Source organism: Pristiophorus japonicus, chromosome 13 (assembly GCF_044704955.1).
Source record: "Pristiophorus japonicus isolate sPriJap1 chromosome 13, sPriJap1.hap1, whole genome shotgun sequence".
Lineage (NCBI taxonomy): Eukaryota > Metazoa > Chordata > Chondrichthyes > Pristiophoridae > Pristiophorus > Pristiophorus japonicus.
The window spans coordinates 118,039,430-118,062,551 of record NC_091989.1 but is presented as its reverse complement, the minus strand read 5'-3'; the positions used below and the strand labels follow the sequence as shown (position 1 = coordinate 118,062,551).

General features: G+C 46.2%; 1 protein-coding gene across 1 annotated transcript in view; it reads left to right on the top strand.

Annotated features, from left to right (window-relative positions):
- Window positions 1-16,724: 16,724 nt before the first annotated feature.
- Window positions 16,725-23,122, top strand: part of LOC139278789 (leucine-rich repeat-containing protein 36-like) — a 66,642-nt gene continuing 60,244 nt past the window's right edge. Inside the window, exon 1 of the mRNA XM_070897927.1 lies at window positions 16,725-17,100. Within this exon, the coding sequence (XP_070754028.1) occupies window positions 17,028-17,100 (73 nt within the window). The 5' untranslated portion in view covers window positions 16,725-17,027. The remainder of the gene's footprint in view (window positions 17,101-23,122) is intronic.

The window sequence follows — 23,122 nt, the reverse complement described above, 5'->3', positions numbered from 1 at the left end:
CAGCCAATCAAGATCTGGAAATTGTGCTGTCGGTACCAATCATCATCATCATTATCATAGGCAGTCCCTCAAAATCGAGGAAGACTTGCTTCCACTCAAAGTGAGTTCTCAATTGACTGTACAGTCCAATACGGGAATTACAGTCTCTGTCACAGACAGTCGTTGAAGGAAAGGGTGGGTGGGGAGTCTGGTTTGCCGCACACTCCTTCCGCTGCCTGCGTTTGTATTCTGCATGCTCTCGGCGACGAGACTCGAGGTGCTCAGCGCCCTCCCGGATGCTCTTCCTCCACTTCGGGTGGTCTTTGGCCAGGAATTCCCAGGTGATGATGGGGATGTTGCACTTTATCACGGAGGCTTTGAGGGTGTCCTTGAAACGTTTCCTCTCAGGATCGCTTGCCGTGTAAGAGTTCCGAATAGAGTGCTTGCTTTAGGAGTCTTGTGTCGGGCAGCGGACAATGTGGCCCGCCCAAAGGAGCTGGTGAGTGTGGTCAGTGCTTCGATGCTGGGGATGTTGGCCTGATCGAGAACACTGACGTTGGTGCATCTATTCTCCCAGGAGATTTGCAGGATCTTGCGGAGACATCGTTGGTGATATTTCTCCAGCGATTTGAGATGTCTACTGTATATGGTCCACTTCTCTGAGCCATACAGGTGGGAGGGTATCACTACAACCCTGTAGACCATAAGCTTGGTGCTAGATTTGAGGGCCTGGTCTTCGAACACTCCACCTCAGGTTACCGAAGGCTGCGCTGGACCTCGTTGTCAATGTCTGCCCTTGCTGCTAGTAGGCTCCAGAGAAATGGAAAGTGGTCCACATTGTCCAAGGCCGCGTCGTAGATTTTGATGACCAGAGGGCAGTGCTGTGTGGCGGGGTCAGGTTGGTGGGGGGACCTTTGTCTTACGGATATTTAGTGTAAGGCCCATGCTTTTTCATATGCCTCAGTGAAGATGTTGACGATGGCTTGGAGTTCAGCCTCTGAATGTGCGCCGACGCAAGTGTCATCCTCGTACTGTAGTTCGATGGGACGGTCTTGGATCTAGCCTGGAGGCGACGAAGATTGAACAGGTTCCCACTGGTTTTATAGTTTAGTTCCACTCCAGCGGGGAGCTTGTTGAGCATGAGATGGAGCATTGTAGCGAGGAAGATGGAGAAGAGAGTTGGCGCGATAACAGCCCTGCTTGACCCCGGTCCGGACATGGATTGGGTCTGTAGTGGATCCGGTGGTCAGGATCACGGCCTGCATGTCATCATGGAGCAGGCGGAGGATGGTGACAAACTTTTGGAGGCAGCCGAAACAGAGGAGGACGCTCCATAGTCCCTCACGGTTAACAGTGTCAATGGCCTTTGTGAGGTCAAAGAAGGTCATGTACAAGGATTGGTGCTGTTCCCTGCATTTCTCTTGCAGTTGTTGTGCCATGAAGATCATGTCTGTTGTATCCTGTAATGCCAATCAACAACCCAATGCTCTAGCTAATATCCCTGACATAAAGTATAATGTAACACTACTGCCAGCACCATTAACTGCAATTTCTAACATGATTCACTTGGTAAATATATTTTTCATGCATGTTCATATACTTCATAATCTGTTTATGTTGAAACAGCTGAGGCAGAAAGGCTGCCAAGATCACTGACATCGTTCCCAGTGGAATAATACGATGGGTGTATACAAGACAAACGACAAAACAGGAGACATGCCAATAGATTTCGACAAATTACTTTTATAGTGAAAAGTGAATTATTGCTTTAACAGATACAAAACAAACTATTTTCACCTCAAAGCTTCAATGGCTGCATCTTTTGCTTCTACAAAAGATTTCCTGGCAACCAGAAAAACAGAACTTGTCCCAATAAACGCCTGTGTGAGCAAAATCCTGGTATAACCTCTTGTTCCACAACATTGACCATCTGTTAATTACAAACATACAAAATTGACGATCAGGAAAAGAGCAGCTGCTCCATTAATCCTGCCCCATACTCATGATGGTTGGAACAGCCTGACTAGACACCTCCGAACTCCCCCACCCCATAGTTGTGTAATCTCCTGGGAGAGGGAGAAAAAAGTTTAACATTTTGTGAAAAAATTACATCAGAGAGTTCTCATCATACCTTGTGTCTGCAGCTTCCCTATTGGCTCAGTGTAAGTGTACTGCTTGGAAGCCCTACAGAATAGTAGGTTTCCAAGTCTGATTCCTAGCCTCAGCATCCTGTGCTAGGGAAGAGAAAATGCAGCCATGGTTCCCACTTGTGCTAGCCAGTAGACTCTTGTTGATATTGACTTGGGGCAGGATTGATTCGCTTACTAATGCTCATTGTCTAGGTTCACATGAGGAATGACTAGATAAGGAACAGGAAGATACCAAAGAGCAGCTGAAATCCAAGAAGCAGGAATCAACTATTTAATGGGAAGCTGGAGTTGGGGAGGAGGGGCACAGAGAAGATAGAGGGAGAAGTCAGAGTTAACTAACTTTGCATTCTGAATTAGATTGGTTCGGCAGTATTCACAAGGTGAAGACTAAAAGTGATATTTTGAGGTTTGTTAATCCTACCATTCTGATAGTTTCCCAGTTTAATTTCCATTTCAACAACACAGTTAATCTTTCAGTGTAGACTTAACTTTTAGTTTTAGGCACCAGTGGGGCTTTTGCAGCTATGTTCTTTACCGTTTTGACATCCTTTGTGACTGTGACAACGGTAAACTATTCCTCTTCATCCTCTTGACTTGTCTGCAGCCTTTGACACTCCATCCTCCTCCAACACCTCTCCACCGTCGTTCAGCTGGATGGGACTACACTTGCCTGATTCCATTCTTATATATCTAATCATAGCCAGAGAATCACCTACAACAGCTTCTCTTCCCGCTCCCGCATTGTTACCTCTGGTGTCCCCCAAGGATCTATCCTTGGCCCCTCCAATTTCTCATCTACATGCAGTCTCTTGGCGATATCATCCAAAAATACAGTATCAGTTTCCACATGTACGTTGACGACACCCAGATCTACTTCACTACCACTTGTCTTGACCCCTCCACGGTCTCTAAATTGTCAGAGCCCATGTCCGACATCCAGTACTGGATGAGCAGAAATTTTCTCCAATTAAATATTGGGAAGACCGAAGCCATTGATTTCCGTCCCCACCACAAACTCTGTTCCCTAGCCACTGACTCCATTGTTCGCAACCTTGGTGTTATATTTGACCCTGAAATTAGCTTCCAACCACGTAACCATGGCATACCTAAGACCACCTATTTCCACCTCCATAACATTGCCCATTTCCACCCCTGCCTCAGCTCATCTGCTGCTGAAGCCCTCATCCATGCATTTGTTACCTCTAGACTTGACTATTCCAAAGCACTCCTGGCTGGCCTCCCACGTTCTACCCAACATAAGCTTTGAGGCCATCCAAAACTCGGCTGCCCGTGTCCTAACTTGCACTAAGTCCCATTCACCCATCACCCTTGGGCTCGCTGACCTACATTGGCTCCTGCCTCGATTTCAAAATTCTCATCCTTGTTTTCAAATCCCTCCATCTCCTCACACCTCCCTATCTCTGTAATTTCCTCCAGCCCCACAACCCTCCCTCCCTACACGCCCTCCCCCCCCCCGCCCCCCGAAATGTCTGCAATCTTCTAATTTTGCCCACTTGAGCATTCCTGATTATAATCGCTGAACCATTGGTGGCCGTGCCTTCTGTTGCCTAAGCTCTGGAATTCCCTCCCTAAACCTCTTCGTCTCTCTGCCTCTCTTTCTTCCTTTATGACGCTCCTTAAAACCTACCTCTTTGAACAAGCTTTTGGTCATCTGCCCTCACTTCTCCTTCTGTGGCTCGATTACAAATCTTTGTCTTATCTGTGAAGCGCCTATGTTAAAGGTGCTATATAAACACAAGTTGTTGTTATGTCCTATGGTTTTATAAGCTAGAAGTGAACCAACTGAAACCAGACTCTGCATTAATAAATGTAGAAAAAAATTTAAATTTGGAAAAATTGCACTCCAGTACCAATACTGAAAACTACTTGCACTTTTTTCCTCGGAGTCCCTAAAACTCTTGCACATTAACATAAACCGAGAACCCGTCTGCTCGCTCCAGGTGGACGTAAAAGATCCCAAGGCACTATTTTGAAGAAGAGCAGAGGAGTTATCCCCAGTGTCCTGGCCAATATTTATCCCTCAAACAGATTATCTGGTCATTATCACATTGCCATTTGTGGGAGTTTGCATTGCACAAATTGGCTGCCATGTTTCCTAAATTACAACAGGGACTACACGCCAAAAGTACTTCATTGGGCTGTAAAGCGCTTTGAGACGTCCGATGGTTATGAAAGGCGCTATATAAATCCAAGATTTTCTTTAACTTGGCAGATTTTCTGTTCCCATTCATGGAAGTGTGCACCAAATGCGGGGGATGGACTGAGTCAGTATTAGAAATGTGCTACCTGATACCTGCTACCACTAAAGGTCTCAAAACCATGTAAATTGGAGTGGGCCTTGGATGGCCCAAATTTGCCTCTAGTGCCTTGTTCCTCCAGTGCGATATCATTGCTGTGCTCCTTAACAAAGCACTTGGAAATAGATCTCCTGCCTGCAGAAGAAATGTTCTTAAGCATGTAATGTCCCTTGTCTGAGAATTAGTATTTTTTGAACATTTGGCTTAGTCATATGCTGCCTTTTATGAGTTTCACTGTTCCTTTCTCCTTTTCTCCGTTTACTGCTGATATTTACTTTTTCTGTGTGTCTGCACCTCCTTTTCAGGAGAATTACCCACTGCCTGGATAGGGTCTGTCGTTTGGGAACTCTTGACTTATCCTCAGAGAGCTGGAGGATAAGGAGGACTACATGCGTGAGCAGAGGCTGGTGCACTCACATCAGAGGAGTGTTGAGCGGAGGCACCCATACCCAAGCAGTCAGGTGTACAGACAAGGGCACAATTACTTGGGCAGGTACAAGCTTCGTCTTTGGTGCTTACACTTCACCAGGGAGGCAGTCTCACCATTGTGCCATCTCCTCAAGTCAGACTTCCATATTTTGTCCACAACTGGAACATCTCAGTCCATGCTGGAAAAAGCCACCACTGCCTTGAACCTCTATGCTGCTGGCTCCTTTCTAACTGCTTTGGATGAGATCTATCAGATCAGCCAGTCTGCAGTGCACTACTGCATATATCAGCTCACTGATGCATTAAAGGATCTTGCGGAGACATCGTTGGTGGTATTTCTCCAGCGACTTGGTGTCTACTGTACATGGTCCATGTCTCTGAGCCATACAGGAGGTCGGGTATTATTACAGCCCTGTAGATCATGACCTGTAGATTTAAGGGCTGGTCTTCGAACACTCTTTACCTCAGGCAGCCAAAGGCTGCACTGGCGCACTGGAGGCGGTGTAGAATCTCGTCATCAATGTCTGCTCTTGTTGATACGAGGCTCCCAAGGGATTCTGAGGGACTGCCTATGATGATGATGATGCATTAAATGCCATGGCACATTGTTACGTATGCAATAATTGTTCAAACTGAGTACTGTTTAACTAAGCAAGGTACAACCTTGCTTCTGCTTTATTTAGGCCCAAAGTGTCATGTATGTAAACCTGTAAACACCATGTCTAACCACCAGAGGGCTTATCCCCTGGAGTCCCAAGGGATCCCATAATCCCTTGCGAACACCTGTATATAAGGAGGCCTCAGACTGGAGAGGCACTCTGAGATCTGTAATAAAGGACTACGGTCACACTTGAGCTTGCAGTATCTAGTCTGACTCTTTATTCAAGACATAACAACTGGCGACGAGATACAGATGACGAACCCCACCGCAACAATGCAGAGAACTGTGGGCATCCTGGAGAAATTTTCGGAGGAAGATGATTGGGAAACCTTCATGGAGCGACTCGACCAATCGAGTTTGGAAGGAGAAGCGAACGCTGCCAAAGAAGGGCGATCCTCCTCACCGTTTGCGGGGCACCAACGTATGCCCTTATGAAAAACCTGCTCGCTCCAGCGAAACCCACAGACAAGTCGTACGATGAGTTGTGCACACTGGTCCGGGAGCACCTAAACCCGATGGAAAGCGCTCTAATGGCGAGGAATCGGTTCTACACAAGGTCTGTACAAGAGGTCTGAAGGCCAGGAAGTGGTGCGCTATGTCGCCGAGCTAAGGCGCCTTGCAGGACATTGCGAATTTGAAGGACACTTGGAGCACATGCTCAGGGACTTCTTTGTGCTTGGCATTGGCTATGAAGTAATACTTCATAAACCTTTGACTGTAGAGATCCTAACCTTGAGAAAAGCCATAGCGATAGCCCAGGCGTTTATTGCTACCAGTGACAACTCCAAACAAATTTCTCAGCACACTAGTGCTGCTGCAAGTACTGTGAACAAAGTAACGTTGTTTTCGAATCAAAATGTACATGGCAGGACTTACACGCCTGCAGCTGTACGTCCGCAGATGACTCAGAGTCCACCATCAAGGATGGTGAATACAAGGCCATCAACATCCTGTTGGCGCTGCGGGGGTGATCATTGGTTCCATTCACGCCGCTTCAAAGGATACATTTGCAAGGGCTGTGGAACAATGGGACACTTCCAATGCATGTGCAGGCGAGCAGCAAATCCTGCTAATCCTGCAAACTACCATGTTGCAGAGGAGGACAGATCCACGATGGATCATGACGAACCAGAGCCTCAGACCGAGGAGGCAGTGGTATATGAGGTGCATACATTTACCATAAAGTATCCCTCGATAATGCTGAAGGTTGAATTAAATGGACTCCCGGTGTCCATGGAGCTGGACATGGGCGCAAGCCAGTCATAATGAGCAAAAAGACTTTCGATAAATTGTGGTGCAGCAAGGTTTCAAGGCCAGTCCTGACTCCAATTCGTACTAAACTGAGAACGTACACAAAGGAACTGATTCCCGTAATTGGCAGTGTTACCGTAAAGGTCTCCTACAATGGAGCGGTGCACGAGTTACCACTCTGGGTGGTACTGGGCGATGGCCCCACGCTGTTCGGCAGGAGCTGGCTGGGAAAGATACGTTGGAACTGGGATGACGTCCGAGCGCTTTCGTCTGTCGATGGCACCTCATGTGCCCAGGTCCTAAGCAAGTTCCCTTGCTGTTCGAACCAGACATCAGGAAGTTCCAAGGAGCAAAAGTGCAGATCCATTTGATTCCGGGGACGCGCCTATCCAGCACAAGGCGAGAGTGGTACCTTACATGATGAGAGAGGGTGGAGAACAAGCTGGACAGGCTGCAACAAGAGGGCATCATTTCGCCGATTGAATTCAATGAGTGAGCCAGTCCGATTGTTCCAGTCCTCAAGGGAGATGGCACCGTCAGAATCTGTGGTGATTACAAAGTAACTATCGATCGTTTCTAATTGCAGGATCAATACCCGCTACCAAAGACAAACGACCTATTTGCGACGCTGGCGGGAGGGAAAACGTTCACGAAGCTGAACATGACGCAGGAGTTGGAGGAATCATCGAAAGGCCTCACCTGTATCAAAACGCACGAAGGTCTCTTCATTTACAACAGATGCCCGTTTGGAATTGATCGGCCGCGGCCAGAGGAACATGGAAAGCTTGCTGAAGTTAGTCCAGCGCACCGTGGTCTTCCAGGACGATATCTTGGTTACAGGTCGAGCACCTGCAGAATCTGGAGGAGGTTCTTAGTTGGCTTAATCGTGTGGGGCTCAGGCTAAAACATTCGAAGTGCATTTTCCTGGCGCCTGAAGTGGAGTTCCTAGGGAGAAGAATCGTGGCGGACGGCATCAGGCCCACCGATTCGAGACGGAGGCTGTCACGTATTCAACCAGCATTGTAACCCATGTATAATCTGACCTAAGTTGTACACTGTGAGAACAATGACCACTAGGTGGTAAACTTGTGGGAGATACTCCTAACCTGGACCTTCAGATATAAAAGGGCAAGCTCCACCCACTTCCATCACTTGAGTGCTATGGAATAAAGGACAGGTCACAGACTGACCTTCTCTCAAGCATGGGCCTCGTGTGCACTTATACTGTATAGTAAGGACGTATCAATGGTGACGAGAAACTGGGATTTAAACCACGCGAGCATGGCCACGAGCAGAACAGACGAGAGGTACTGTGTTAAGGAATGGTTGGGACAGAAATTCAACATTGTTAAAGCAGCACACAGTTCTCCAGCCAGACAAGGGCAGTCGGGCATGCCCCAATATGTAGTCGAACCCAGAGGGGGAGTTCGATAGATACAATGGCAAGCTGAACGGCGATTCACGCCATTGCAAGGGACAATGCGGCCAGTAATGGGGCCATCAACACCTGTTAATGGCGCACTCAAGGACAGGGGCAGTCAGGAACGATCGACTGGCAAGGGACCTTTTGTTTCAAACAGCAGCTCATGTTGGAGGTGTGGAGGCACACACTCAGCTGGAGTTTGCAGAGATGAGCAAAATACCTGCAGAAATTGCAGAAATGAACGCTGGGGGAAATCGCTGGAAGCTGAAGTTCAGCGAGTTCATGTGGAGCACGTATACAGTTCATACACCAGGACGCCACCGATAATGATGAAAGTGCTCCTCAATGGCATCCCAGTATTAATGGAGCTAGACACGGGAGCCAGCCAGTCTCTGATGGGTATCAAACAGTTCGAAAAGTTGTGGGCATCCAAGGCCAGGAGGCCAAAATTATCGCCGATTGACGCACAGCTACGGACATACACAAAGGAGATCATTCCGGTGCTAGGCAGCGCCACGGTAGTCGTGACCCACAAAGATTCGGAGAACAGATTGCCACTCTGGGTTGTCCCGGGGGACAGTCCCGCACTGCTGGGGAGGAGTTGGCTTGCTGCCATGAACTGGAAATGGGGCGATGTCAATGCAATTTCCTCTGTGGAGCGAGTATCATGCTCACAGATCCTGGACAAATTTGACTCATTATTTCAACCTGGCATTGGCACTTTCATGGGGGCCAAGGTAGTGATTCACATAAACCCGGACACCAGGCCAGTACACCACAAGGCCAGAGCGGTGCCGTACGTGATGCGGGAAAAGATAGAAGGCGAATTGGACTGCCTGCTGATGGAAGTGGGTGGAGCTTGCCCTTTTATATCTGAAGGTCCAGGTTAGGAGTGTCTCCCACAAGTTCACCACCTAGTGGTCATTGTTCTCACAGTGTACAACTTCGGTCAGATTATACATGGGTTACAATGCTGGTTGAATACATGACAGAGGCAATCAAGAACGCACCGAGATCATAGAACGTGATGGAGCTGCGGTCGTTTCTAAGACTCCTGAACTATTTTGGTAACTTCTTACCCGGTCTTAGCACATTATTAGAAGCCCTGCTCTCTTTACTGCATAAAGGAGATGAATGGGTATGGGGTAAAAGCTAAGAAAATGCCTTTGAGAAAGCTAGGAAGCTGTTATGTTCAAACAAATTGCTTGTGTTGTACGATCCATGTAAGCGTTTGGTGCTAGCATGTAATGCGTCCTCGTATGGGATCGGGTGTGTATTACAACAAGCTAATGAATTTGGGAAATTGCAACCGGTTGCTTATGCATCCAGAAGTCTGTCTAAGGCTGAGAGGGCCTACAGTATGATTGAAAGAGAAGTGTTAGCGTGTGTTTACGGGGTAAAGAAAATGTATCAATATCTGTTCGGGCTGAAATTTGAATTGGAAACCGACCATAAGCCGCTGATATCCCTTTTTTCTGAAAGCAAGGGGATAAATACGAATGCATTGGCCCGCATCCAGAGATGGGCGCTCACGTTGTCCGCATACAATTACGCTATCCGCCATAGGCCAGGAACATAAAACTGTGCCGATGCTCTCAGTAGGCTGCCATTGCCCACCACAGATTTAGTTATGATAATGGAAGCATTCGAGAGTGAGCAATCACCTGTTACTGCCGACAGATTAGAACCTGGACGAGCCAGGACCCCTTACTGTCCTTAATAAAAAACTCTGTGCTCCACGGGAGTTGGTCTAGTGTCCCGTTAGAGATGCAGAAAGAAATAAAGCCATACCAGCGGCGCAAAGATGAAATGTCTAAACAGGCAGACTGCCTCCTATGGGGTAATCAGGTAGTTGTGCCAAAAAAGGGCAGGGACATCTTCATTAGTGATCTCTACAGCATCCACCCAGGCATTGTAATGATGAAAGCGATAGCCAGATCCCACGTGTGATGGCCCGGTATCGATGCAGACTTAGAGTCCTGCATGCACAAACATAATACATGTTCACAGTTAAGCAATGCACCCAGGGAGGCGCCACTAAGTTTATGGTCCTGGCCCTCCAAACCGTGATCGAGGGTCCATGTCGACTATGCAGGCCCATTCTTGGGAAAAATGTTTTTAGTGGTTGTTGATGAACACTCCAAATGGATTGAATGTGTGATAATGTCAGCAAGCACGTCCGCTGCTACCATTGAAAGCCTACGGGCTATGTTTGCCATGCATAGCCTGCCTGATGTCCTTGTAAGTGACAATGGGCCGTGTTTTACCAGTGCCGAATTCAAGGAGTTCATGACCCGCAATGGGATCAAACATGTCATGTCTGCCCCGTTTAAACCAGCGTCTAACGGTCAGGCAGAACGAGCAGTTCAAACAATCAAGCAGAGCTTGAAAAGGGTAACTGAAGGCTCACTGCAGACTCGCTTATCCCAAGTCCTGCTTAGTTACCGCACAAGACCCCACTCGCTCACTGAGGTTCCTCCTGCTGAACTGCTCATGAAAAGGACACGAGACAAGGCTCTCATTAGTCCACCCTGATCTGCACGGCTTCAACAGAATACATATCATGATCGCGCAAATGTGTCACGCAAAATTGAAATCAATGATCCTATATTTGTGTTGAACTATGGATAAGATCCCAAGTGGCTTGCTGGCACTGTTTTGGCTAAAGAGGGGAGCAGGGTGTTTGTGGTCAAACTCGCAAATGGACTCACCTGCAGGAAACACTTGGACCAAACCAAACTCAGATTTACGGACTATCCAGAACAACCCACAATAGACTCTACCTTTTTCGACCCTCCAACACACAAACAAGTGGCAACCGACCCAGCGGTTGACCACGAAGCAGAACCCATCACCCACAGCAGCCCAGCAAGACTTACCACCCCCAGCAGCCCAACTGCGCAGCAGCCCAGCGAAGGCCCAACAAACAACTCACCAACACCAGCATTTGCACCGAGACGACCAACCAGGGAAAGGACGGCCCCAGATCAACTCACATTGTAAATAGTTACACTATTGACTTTGGGGGGGGAGTGTTGTTATGTATGTAAACCTGTAGATACCAAACCACCAGAGCGCTTATCCGCTGGAGTCCCATGGGAGCACCTGTATATAAGGAGGCCTCACAGGCTGGAGAGGCACTCTGAGATCTGTAATAAAGGATTACGGTAATACCTTACTTTGAGCTTGCAGTATCTAGTCTGACTCGTTATTCAAAACATAACACAAAGTACCTGACTCTCAAAATGGCTGGCCTTTTATACCTGAGCAGCACCATGTACGTGCTGCTCAGTGGCCTCCAACAATGACTCGCAGCGAGGGAGTGCAGCGAAGGTTCACCAGACTGATTCCCGGGATGGCGGGACTGACCTATCAAGAAAGACTGGATCAACTGGGCTTGTATTCACTGGAGTTCAGAAGAATGAGAGGGGACCTCATAGAAACGTTTAAAATTCTGACGGGGTTAGACAGGTTAGATGCAGGAAGAATGTTCCCAATGTTGGGGAAGTCCAGAACCAGGGGACACAGTCTAAGGATAAGGGATAAGCCATTTAGGACCGAGATGAGGAGGAACTTCTTCACCCAGAGAGTGGTGAACCTGTGGAATTCTCTACCACAGAAAGTTGTTGAGGCCAATTCACTAAATATATTCAAAAAGGAGTTAGATGAAGTCCTTACTACTAGGGGGATCAAGGGGTATGGCGAGAAAGCAGGAATGGGGTACTGAAGTTGCATGTTCAGCCATGAACTCATTGAATGGCGGTGCAGGCTAGAAGGGCCGAATGGCCTACTCCTGCACCTATTTTCTATGTTTCTATGACGCCGTCTGGTGGCTACAAACAGAATGTACATACATGAAATACTCCCCTCTGAGATCTTATCACAGTCTTTCACAGGTTTAGATGGTCCGGTGCTTTGCGTCCCGGGTTGACCGTCTCAGTTCGATTCCAGCCTTGGGTGAGTGTGCGGGGTCTGTTGTGGCTGATGGCTGGATGATTGACTTGTTGGTGGTGGCAGTGGCCATGTCAGGAATTGCAAGTCCATTTTTATTGAACGGGTCCGTGTTGGAAATTCCGGGTTGACTGATGACTCTTGAGTCCTCTGAAGGCTGCTGGTAGGTTGATTGGTCATCGATGGTTTCTTCGTCCGACTGTTCTGGCTCATCTGTGTGCCTCAGCTTTGTCTGATCTATGTGTTTCCTGCAAGTTTTCCCATTCTTGAGCTTAATAACGGACACTCTGTTGCCCTCCTTGGCCATGACCGTACCAGCGATCCATTTGGGACCCTGACCATAGTTCAACACATACACAGGATCATTAACAGAAATCTCGCGTGACACAGTTGCGCGCTCATGGTACCCTTGTTGACTTTGTCTTCTGTATTCAACATGATTATTTAAATCTAGGTGTACCAGAGATAGCTTGGTCTTAAGACCTCTTTTCATCATGAGTTCAGCAGGCGAGACCCCTGTGAGTGTGTGGGGTCTTGCCCTGTATCTCAGCAGTATGCAGGACAATGGGTCTGCAGTGACCCTTAGGTTACACTCCTCATGCTTTGCTTGATAATTTGTACTGCACGTTCAGCTTGTCCATTGGCCGCAGGCTTGAATGGTGCTGATCTTACATGTTTTATGCCATTAAGTTTCACAAACTCCTGAAACTCCTGACTGGTGAAGCACGACCCATTGTCACTCGCCACTATGTCAGGCAGACCATGTGTCGCAAACATGACATTGAGATTCTCTATGGTTGCCGTGGACATGTTTGATGACATGATTATGCATTCTATTCACTTCGAATAAGTGTCCACCATCATTAAAAACATCTTGCCCAGGAAGAGACCTGCAAAATCTACATAGATCCTGGACGAAGGTTTGGATGACCACGACCACAGACTCAACGGCGATTCCGTTGGTGCTTTGCTGAGCTGCATGCAAGTGTTGCACTGATGCACGCATGCTTCCAGCTCAGAATCAATTCCTGGCCACCATACATGGGACCTGGCGATGGCCTTCATCATCACTATACCAGGATGTGTGCTGTGTAACTCACGCATGAACTTCTCGCTCCCTTTCTTGGGCATTACAACGCGATTGCCCCACAATATGCAATCTGCTTGAATAGACAGTTCATCCTTGCGATGAATGTATGGTTTGGCCTCCTCACACATTTGCTTAGGTATGGCAGACCAATTCCCTTTGAAAATGCAACCCTTTACCACTGATAAAATCGGGTCTTGGCTGGCCTTAACTTGTTGAGCTGTGACAGAGGTTCCTTCACTCTCAAAAGCATCCATGATTAATATTAGATCCATCGGTTGTGGCGTTTCCATCTCCGGTGTGGGCAACGGCAACCGGCTCAAAGCATCGACACAATTCTCTGTGCCAGGTCTGTGGTGAATGACATAATCATAGGCAGATAATGTCAGCGCCCATCTTTGGATGTGGGATGAAGCGTGGCATTGATACCTTTGTTCTCGGAAAACAATGAAATGAGCGGCTTGTGATCAGTCTCTAATTCGAACCTCAGACCGAACAGGTATTAATGCATCTTTTTAACACCGTACACACACGCTAAAGCTTCTTTTTCTACCATGCTGTAGGCTCTTTCTGCTTTAAGACAAACTTTTGAATGCATACACGATAGGTTGAAGTTTCCCCAACTCATTGCCGTCACAGGCCAAAACTAAACATTTACATGGGTCATAATGTACCAGCAGCTTGTTCGAGCAAAGCAGATTGGTGGCTTTCTCGAAAGCTCTGTCTTGCGATGCGCCCCACACCCAGTTGTCGCCTTTTCTCAATAGCATGTGCAGTGGTTCTGGTAAAGTGCTCAATTTAGGTAGGAAGTTACCAAAGTAGTTGAGTAGACCCAGGAACGAACGCAGCTCCATCACATTCTGCGGCTTGGGTGCATTCTTGATGGCCTTGGTTTTCACGTCAGGAGGTATGATGCCATCAGCGGCGATTTTCCTCCCGAGGAATTCGACCTCCGGTGCCATGAAGACGCACTTCGAGCGTTTCAGTCTGAGTCCCACTCTATCCAAACGCAGTACAACCTCTTCCAGGTTGTTCAGATGTTCCTTAGAGTCACGACCGGTGATCAGGATGTCATCTTGGAACATGACGGTTCTAAGAACGGACATCAGTAGTCTTTCCATATTCCTCTGGAATATTGCTGCAGCCGAGCGAATTCCGAAAGGGCACCTGTGGTAAATAAACAGTCCTTTGTGCATGTTAATGTACGTAAGTCTATTCGACGTCTCGACCAACTCCTGTGTCATATAGGCTGACGTCAAGTCCAGTTTTGTGAATGTCTTCCCTCCGGCTAGCATCGCAAACAAGTCATCAGCCTTCGGTAATGGGTACTGATCTTGTTTCGAAACCCTGTTAATCATAGCCTTGTAGTCTCCACAGATTCTGACTGTGCCATCACTTTTCCGCACAGGAATAATGGGGCTGGCCCATTCATTAAATTCGACCGATGATATGATCCCTTCATGCCGGAGTCTGTCCAGTTCAATTTCGACCTTCTCCCTCATCATATACGGCACTGCCCGAGCTTTATGATGGATGGGGCTTGCATCTGAGTCCACATTGATCTGCACCTTGGTTCCTGTGAAGTTGCCGATACCCGGTTCGAACAACGAGGGGATCTTGCTCAATACTTGGATACATGTATATTCCTCCAATGACAGCGCCTTTATGTCGTTCCAGTCGCATCTGATTTTCTCCAACCAGCTGCTGCCGAGCAGCGTTGGGCCATTGCCTGGAACAATCCACAGCAGTAACTCGTGAACCACACCGTTATATGACACATTAATTTGTGCACTGCAAATCACCTTTATCAGTTCTTTGGTGTATGTCCCATGGCACTTCACAGGAGTGTAATGAGACAAAAAAAGACATCCAGCCAAAGAAGTCAACATTAAGACAGGTGACCAAATGGTTGGTTAAAGAGGTAGGTTTTAAGGAGCGTCTTAAAAGAGGAGAGGTAGAGCGACAGAGAGGTTTAGGGAGGGAATTCCAGAGCTTAGGGCCTGAATGGCTGAAGACACAGCCACGAATGGTGGGGAGAAGGAAGTGGGGGATGCACAAGAGGCCAGAGTTGGAGGATCGCAGAATCTCAGAAGGTTGGTGGAGATAGATGCGAGGCCATGGAATGATATGAACACAAGGATGATAATTTTAAAGTTGTGGCGTTGGTATACCAGGAGCCAATGTAGGTCAGCAATCACAGGGGCAATGGCAGGTTAGGATCCGGGCAGCAGAGTTTTGGATGAGCTCAAGTTAGGGTTGCCAACTCTGGTTGGGCGTATTCCTGGAGGTGTCATCACATGACCTCAGGACTCCAACTGCCCCAGGTTCCCGCCATTAGTCACCCAACATGGGGCTCCACCTTCCCATGCCAATTGGGAAACAGACTCTTCGTTACCTGATTGGATGATTCTTGACTCTCAAACAGCCGGTTCCCCTAATGAGCAAAAGTGTTCATAGAAACATAGAAAATAGGTGCAGGAGTAGGCCATTCGGCCCTTCGAGCCTGCACCACCATTCAATAAGATCATGGCTGATCATTCCTTCAGTACCCCCTTTCCTACTTTCTCTCCATACCCCTCGATCCCCCCAGCCGCAAGGGCCATATCCAACTCCCTCCTGAATATATCCAATGAACTGGCAACAACAACTCTCTGCGGTAGGGAATTCCACAGGTTAACAACTCTCCAAGTGAAGAAGTCTCTCATCTCAGTCCTAAATGGCCTACCCCTTATTCAAAGAAAATATTAAAAAAAAATGAATGCCCAGCTGATTTTTTCCCTGGTTGCTCGCAACAGTGTCCTGGAATTTTCAATTCTTGGACACCCCAGGTCGATCCTGGAGGCTTTGCAATCCTAGCTCAAGTTTAGAGAGAATGGAAGATGGGAGGCTGGTGGAACAGTCGAGTCTGGAGGCATGGGTGATGTTCACAGCAGCAGGGATGCTATTACAACAACAACTTATATTTATATAGCTCATTGAACGTAGTAAAAGGTCCCAAGGCCCTTCACAGGTGGTGTTATGAGACAAAACAAATAAATTTGACACAGAGCCACATGAGAAGAAATTATAGCAGATGTCCAAAAGCTTGGTCAATAAGGTAGGTTTTAAGGAGCGTCTTGAAGAAGGAAAGAGATGTTTAAGGAGGAAGTTCCAGAGCTTATGGACGCTGCTGCTGTCTATATCGGCAAGTCTCTCCTTATACCTGATCACTTCAAAATAGCACAAGAGTTACACGATTACTTCTACTTGTTGCTATCCGCGCGACTTTGAGATCCAAAGCATTTTTTTCCCTTAATGCATCCTGTAGACCTTCATTTAAGGTAGGGCTGTGCCCTGTGGGCAAGTGCGTTTAAAGCATTGTTTTGCTGCATATAAATATGATTTTTTTTGCATTATTGGCGTCATAATATCCCGCTGGTTCAGCAAAGTGCAAAAGCCGCGGCTACTGCGCGCGCCGCCTGTCGACAAGAAGTGTTTCTGCGGAGTGCGCTCTTCCGATCCCTGCCCCGGAGATCAGCACAACTCGGTGCCTCACTGCTCTCCTGCAGAGGACGCGGCGCGGCCAGCGAGCTCACTCCGTCCTACTTTGGTTGGCCCCGCAACGGGAAAGGCCCGGGAGCTATGCTGCGCTGTGGAGATGTTTGAGTGGGGAGCGCAGGCGCTGATTTGAGGTGGTTGTTTGGAGAGACAAAACAAAGGAAGAATTGTGTGTTTGTGTGTGAGAGAGAGAGAAAGAAAGAAAGAAAGATAAATTAAAAAGAGGGTTGGAGAAAGGAAAATGGCGACGGTGGAGTTGGTGGCAACTGAAGAATGGATCTGGGAGAAGGCCCAACTGAGCAACCTCAGGCCGGGTAAGAGTTAGGGCAATTGGGGCTCGGTGCTGGCTTTCGGACTCGAGACCTGCGTTAAAGTGGTTGAGGTGAAAGACCAGTTGTCACAGCTCCATGGAAACTATCGTTATCCCAACTCACTTAGCCACTATTTTGCCTTGCCACCATCACCTTTCAAGTATGCCCCTTGCACTGGGATCAATCAACTTTCATCTTTCCAGTTCATCTTTCTAGTATAACAGGTGGAGCTAAAGGGGTAACACTGGGACCCCAAAGTGGTTCTCCCTGGATCAGGAAGGTATATGCTTGCTTTTTGGAAATAGGAGGTGGGTGGGGTGGCTTGACCCATCCACCTCCACGGAGGTGTGTGGGGGGCCTGACCCATCCACCTCCATGGCACGAACCTGGTATTGCAGTACTTCCAGGAACGGTGCAATGGCTCTAGGCCTTTTGGCTAAGAGCATTGGCGCAGAGTGATCCTTGATGTGTGCAAGGTGACCTCTGGCGTTTGTGATTTGACAAAGAATTGGAAAGATTGGCTACGAATTAAAAAAAAAACACTTAGTTGGTGAGTTAGTTTACCAAATCAGGAATATGTGATGGGATCACATAACAGATCCTCCCTCTTTTAATGTTTTAAAAAAATATATTAATTTTAAAATCTTATGTTGTAAACTGTAATCCCAGTATTTGCTGCAGTTCATTATTTCCCTGTTGAAAAGAGAGTTTTTGGATTACACTGCTTATGGCCGAGCCCTTCTTGATGCCATGGTAGGCACCCACCTTTTCTCGAATTGAATACATACTTGAGCTCTGAAAATTGCTTTGCTGATGATGAAAATACACCGATAAGTTTACTAATGTGACATTGTGAGACACAGCAGGAAGTGGGGGAACAAAATTAAATTTTTTGGTTTGCATTAAAAAAAGATTCTGGACTGTCCAGTCGGATTACTTCAGCCGGACTGCTTTTTATCCCAATGGCTTTTGAGGCAGAAATATTACATAATTTAAAGGGAATAGGGTAAGTGAAGAAAGAACATAAAGGCTTAAAGGGACACAGCAGGGAAATTGCATTAGAGTAGGTAACTCCTGTTGAAGGGCTAACTGTTGCAGGTGTGATTGGGTGAAAGGTGTCCTTTTGCACTGTAATTTCAATGTTTTATGAAAAGGATTTTGCTATCACATTCATGTTAGAAACTAATTTAGCCAAGGACACTAAAGGAACATCATTGGGCATCAAGTTTTTAATCTGGTAATGTGTTCATAATATACATTACAATAATTGACTTTCTATTGTGATCATGATTACAATGTGGAAGAATGTGACTGACTATTGTATATTTTTACAATGCAGAATGTGACTCTTATGGAATACATAAGTCTTCTGATAATGTTGAGAATATAAATCTAGAGCCATTTATATTTTCTTTAGTTGATGCTTCCTTTGCACATCTTAATTCACTTTCTAACTTCCAAAGGCAAATAGTCACTGCCCTAAACTTTGGAGATGGATTGTACCAGTGGCTGCTTTGTCAGTGTTAAGCTGCTCAGAATCCAAGAAAGATCATTAATCAAAAGAGAAAAATGAATTGGCTTATTAAGACATTTGTGTTTTAATCGAACTAGCAAACCCCAGGGAGATCAGAGCAATATTTCTTCATTGTCAGAGATGAGAAAAATAAACCTGTGAGTACTAAAAATGGACAGCAGTTGATTCAGCATCTGAAATACAAAGTTAGGTTAACATTTCAGGTAGGACCCTTACTCAGAATTCTATGGTCAGCAAGGGGAAGTTCCTTTTTACAAGACTGACCAAAACAGAGGGGAGAATCGGTAGTGGTCAAGAATTGAAATATATTGGCCCAGAAATTCCACTGGGGGTCTTCCCGCAGGCAATTGCCTCCCCGCTGGATATTTTTTACGGATTTACTGGATGGTCTAGGAGGCGCCCTGATTTCCGATGGGGAGGCCATCTCCTCCCGCACTGTGAAGCGCGCTCCCGTCCAGAGGGTCCCACGCAGAAGATGCAGTCACGTGTGATTGTTCAGCCAATCAGGTATTTCACAGGTTCCCATTAATAGAACTGAAACTCGCATAACTACAAGTTCTCAGTGCTATTAATGGGAACAAAAGCAATCTCACAAAATAAATAAAAAACAGATCTCACATTTAAAGTTAATTGAAATTAAAGTTATTGTCTTATAAAAATAAAATATTTTCCTGATTTAAAAAAAAAGTTTTTAAAATTATGGTTAAAAAATAAATTTACCGTAGTGGGGAGGGTTTTTAACAATAAACTATGTGGCCATGCGCCTGCTTTTTCAGGCGCAAGATTTTTGAGGACATTTGCTGGGCAAGATGTGAGTAAATAGCCCAATCTTGCCTGTACAAATGTCCTCGCTCCGGATCTGGCATCCTCACTCCCGATCTGGCTACGATCTGTTGACAGATTGGAAAAGCCCGTTGTCAGCGCATGCGTATTGCGCGCTGAAAACCGGCTTTTCCAATGCCTTCCCGGGTCCGTAGAAACTTCTTACGGGCCCGGGACGTCGGAATTTCCATCCCATTACTTTTTCAGAAAGGCTACCAACCCACTGGTAATACTATGATTCTGCTGAATACAAAAACATAATTTAGTTACCAGAATACCTGCAGTAGCATTCCTGCTACTTTTACAGAGCTGCACATTTGGTGCTGGCTGGCTAAGCATATTGCAGTGTGTTCTTGGCCACTTGTAGCCTGACCCATGCACCCATTAGTGAGTGATGGATGTCTTCAGTTGGACCACTACGGTATCAGTTGTTTCAACTAATCCGCATGTGGGTGGGAGCAACTGCGTTAGTAACTGTAATAAAATGAAATTCAAAAATATTTTCTTCTCACTAAGAGTACACAGGAATGTTGCCATATTTTCTGGAATATTTTCAATGCAAAAATGTTTACTGGTACTCCTGAGTTGCGCTACATTTCCCCCCCAAAAAGTCTAATCAAAAATTTCAGAGTTAAAAAAAAAAACGGGTTAACATTATGTTGCCCCTCCCTCCCTGTTTCTTCAGAGCACATAGCATTGAATTCGCTGCATAGACAGGGTTAATGTGTAATTTCATGCACTGTTTTAATTCTCTGTTTAGGGTGTATTTTCTGTTTGTTGCTAAATAGTAATTTTCCCAAGAACAGATAAAAAAAATGTTGACCAGGACATTAAAGATTTCCAGGTACTCTAAAACATAAAAGTTTGAAGATGCCCGATGTTTCTGGTTGCTGCGCAGGATGTGAAGATAGAGATGGAATTCTTGGTTATGCGATGTGGGCATTTTATGCTGTCTAAATTTATACTGTCTAAATTTATACTGAAACTACCGATAGATTGTTTTGTTCTTAAGACTACTCTTTGTCTTTATATTTTCATGATTTGTTCACTATGAACAATGGGTTAACAGTATTTTTAAGAGGGGGTATTCTTAGGGTAATCTGCTGAAATTGATTGCACCATATTCTGTAAATTGTACTGTAAAGGGGTCTATGAACATAGGAGCATAAGAACAGGAGTAGGCCATTGAGCCCCTCAAGCTTGTTCTGTCATTCATTGAGATCTGTGACCTAACTCCATATACCTGCCTTTGGTCCATATCCCTTAATACCTTTTAGTTAACAAAAAGCTATCGATCTCCAATTTAAAATTAACAATTGATCTAGCATCAATTGCCGTTTACATGAGAGTTGCAAACTTCTACCACCCTTTGTGTGTAGAAGTGTTTCCTAATTTCATTCCTGAAAAGTCTGGCTCTAATTTTTAGATTATTCCCCCTATCCTAGAATCCACAACCAGCGGAAATAGTTTTTTCTCTCTTTGCCCTATCTGTTCTCCTTAATATCTTGAAAACTTCAATCAGATCACCCCTTAAACCTTATAAATTCTAGGGAATACAATTTGTGTAATCCCTCCTCGTAACTTAACCCTTGAAGTCCGGATATCATTCTGCTGAACCTACGCTGCACTCCCTCCAAGGCCAATATATCCTTCCTAAGGTGTGGTGCCCAGAACTGCTCACAGTGCTCCAGGTGCAGTCTAACCAGGGTTTTGTATAGCTGCAGCATAACTTCGACCCCCTTGTATTCTAGTCCTCTCGATATAAAGACCAGCATTCCATTAGCTGTTTTAATTATTTTCTGTATCTATTCATGATATTTTAATCTATGTACCTGGACTGCCAAGTCTCTTTGGACTCTTTACCATTTAGAAAGTGCTCCTGTTCTTTCCTTTTTAGGTCCAAAGTGGATGACCTAATTTGTCTACATTGAAATCCATTTGCCACAGTTTTGCCCATTTACTTAATCTGTCAATATCCCTTTGTAATTTTATGCTTTCATCTAAACTGCTCACAATGCCGCCTATCTTTGTGTCATCGGCAAATATGGATATATGACTTTCTATGCCATCATCTAAGTCATTAATAAATATTGTGAATAGTTGAGGCCCCAACATAGATCCCTGCAGGACGCCACTAGTCACATCCTGTCAGTTTGAGTACCTACCCATTATCCCTACTGCTGATCAGCCAACTTCCTACTTTACCCTCAGTTCCGTGGGCTTCTACCTTAGTTAACAGTCTCTAATGTGAGACTTTATCAAATGCCTTCTGGAAGTCCATATAAATAACATCCATAGATATTCCCCTGACCATTACTTTAGTCACCTCAGGTTTGTCAGGCATGACCTACAAATCCAAGCTGGCTCTCTGATCAATTGAAAGTTTTCAGGTTGTTCAAAGCCTCCTTGATAAAGCCGACATCCCCACCGACACCTGGGAATCCCTGGCCCAAGACCACCCTAACTGGAGGAAGAGCATCCGGGAGGGCACTGAGCACCTCGAGTCTTGTCTCCGAGAGCATGCAGAAACCAAGCGCAGACAGCGGAAGGAGCGTGCGGCAAACCAGACTCCCCACCCACCCTTTCCTTCAACCACTGTCTGTCCCACCTGTGACAGAGACTGTGATTCCCGCACTGGACTGTAGTCACCTGAGAACTCACTTTTTTTTTAAAGAGTGGAAGCAAGTCTTCCTCGATTTCGAGGGACTGCCTATGATGATGATAATGTTTACATTGGAACATAGAAACAGGAGTAGGCTATTCAGTTTCATGAGCCTGTTCCCCATTCAATTAGATCATGGCTGATCTGCACATTAACTCCATTCACCTGCATTTACTTCATATCCCTTGATACCCTTACCTAACAAAACTCTTATCTGTCTCAGTCTCAGTCCCAGCATCAATAGACTTTTGGGGCAAGTTCCAGATTTCTACTCCCCTTTGTGGAAAAACTGCTTCCTAATTTCATTCTTAGGTGTTGCTCGGCCCTGTAGACATTCGTTAGCAATTTTCGAAGAAAATGATTGGAAAGTTACCATTAGGTTGCTTTGTTTCCTTCTCACCAGCTAATGCATATTTTACTTTAACCTGGTACACAATGTAAATTGCTTTCATCAAAGTGTTTTGTTGCAATCAAATAATTAAAATATCACGCTTGCTGTCAAGCCTCGCACATAAATAATGAGCATTTGGATGAGGTACAACAGGTGCCTAATTCCCATGGAGCTGCACCCTAAGCAGGAGTCCACACACAAGAAAAGAGATGAGCATGACCTTGGAGAGGAAAATATAGGGATAGTAAAATACACATACTAAATTGGGGGGAAAAAAGTATATGTCCGGAATTTTCTCCAGGTCAGCGGGTTGGGGACGGGGGGCCTCCGAGGCGGGCGGGAACCCAGGGAGCTTGGGTTTCCCCCAGGCCATGCCAACTTTAATGGCAAGGACTTATTTGCATGCAAGGCCTCGGATTCCTGCCTGCAGCCATCCAGACTGAGAGGCTGGCTGGCTGCGGGTGGGTAGGTAGGCCTGCAGATGCAAGGGGTCGGTCCGGGGGAGGGATTTCTGGAGGGGTGGGATCGGGAATTGTTAGGGATCGTGTGGGTTGGCATGGAGGATTGTGGGCAGAGGGTCGGCAGTGAAAGATCGGGGATCGCGGGGGGGTGTCGG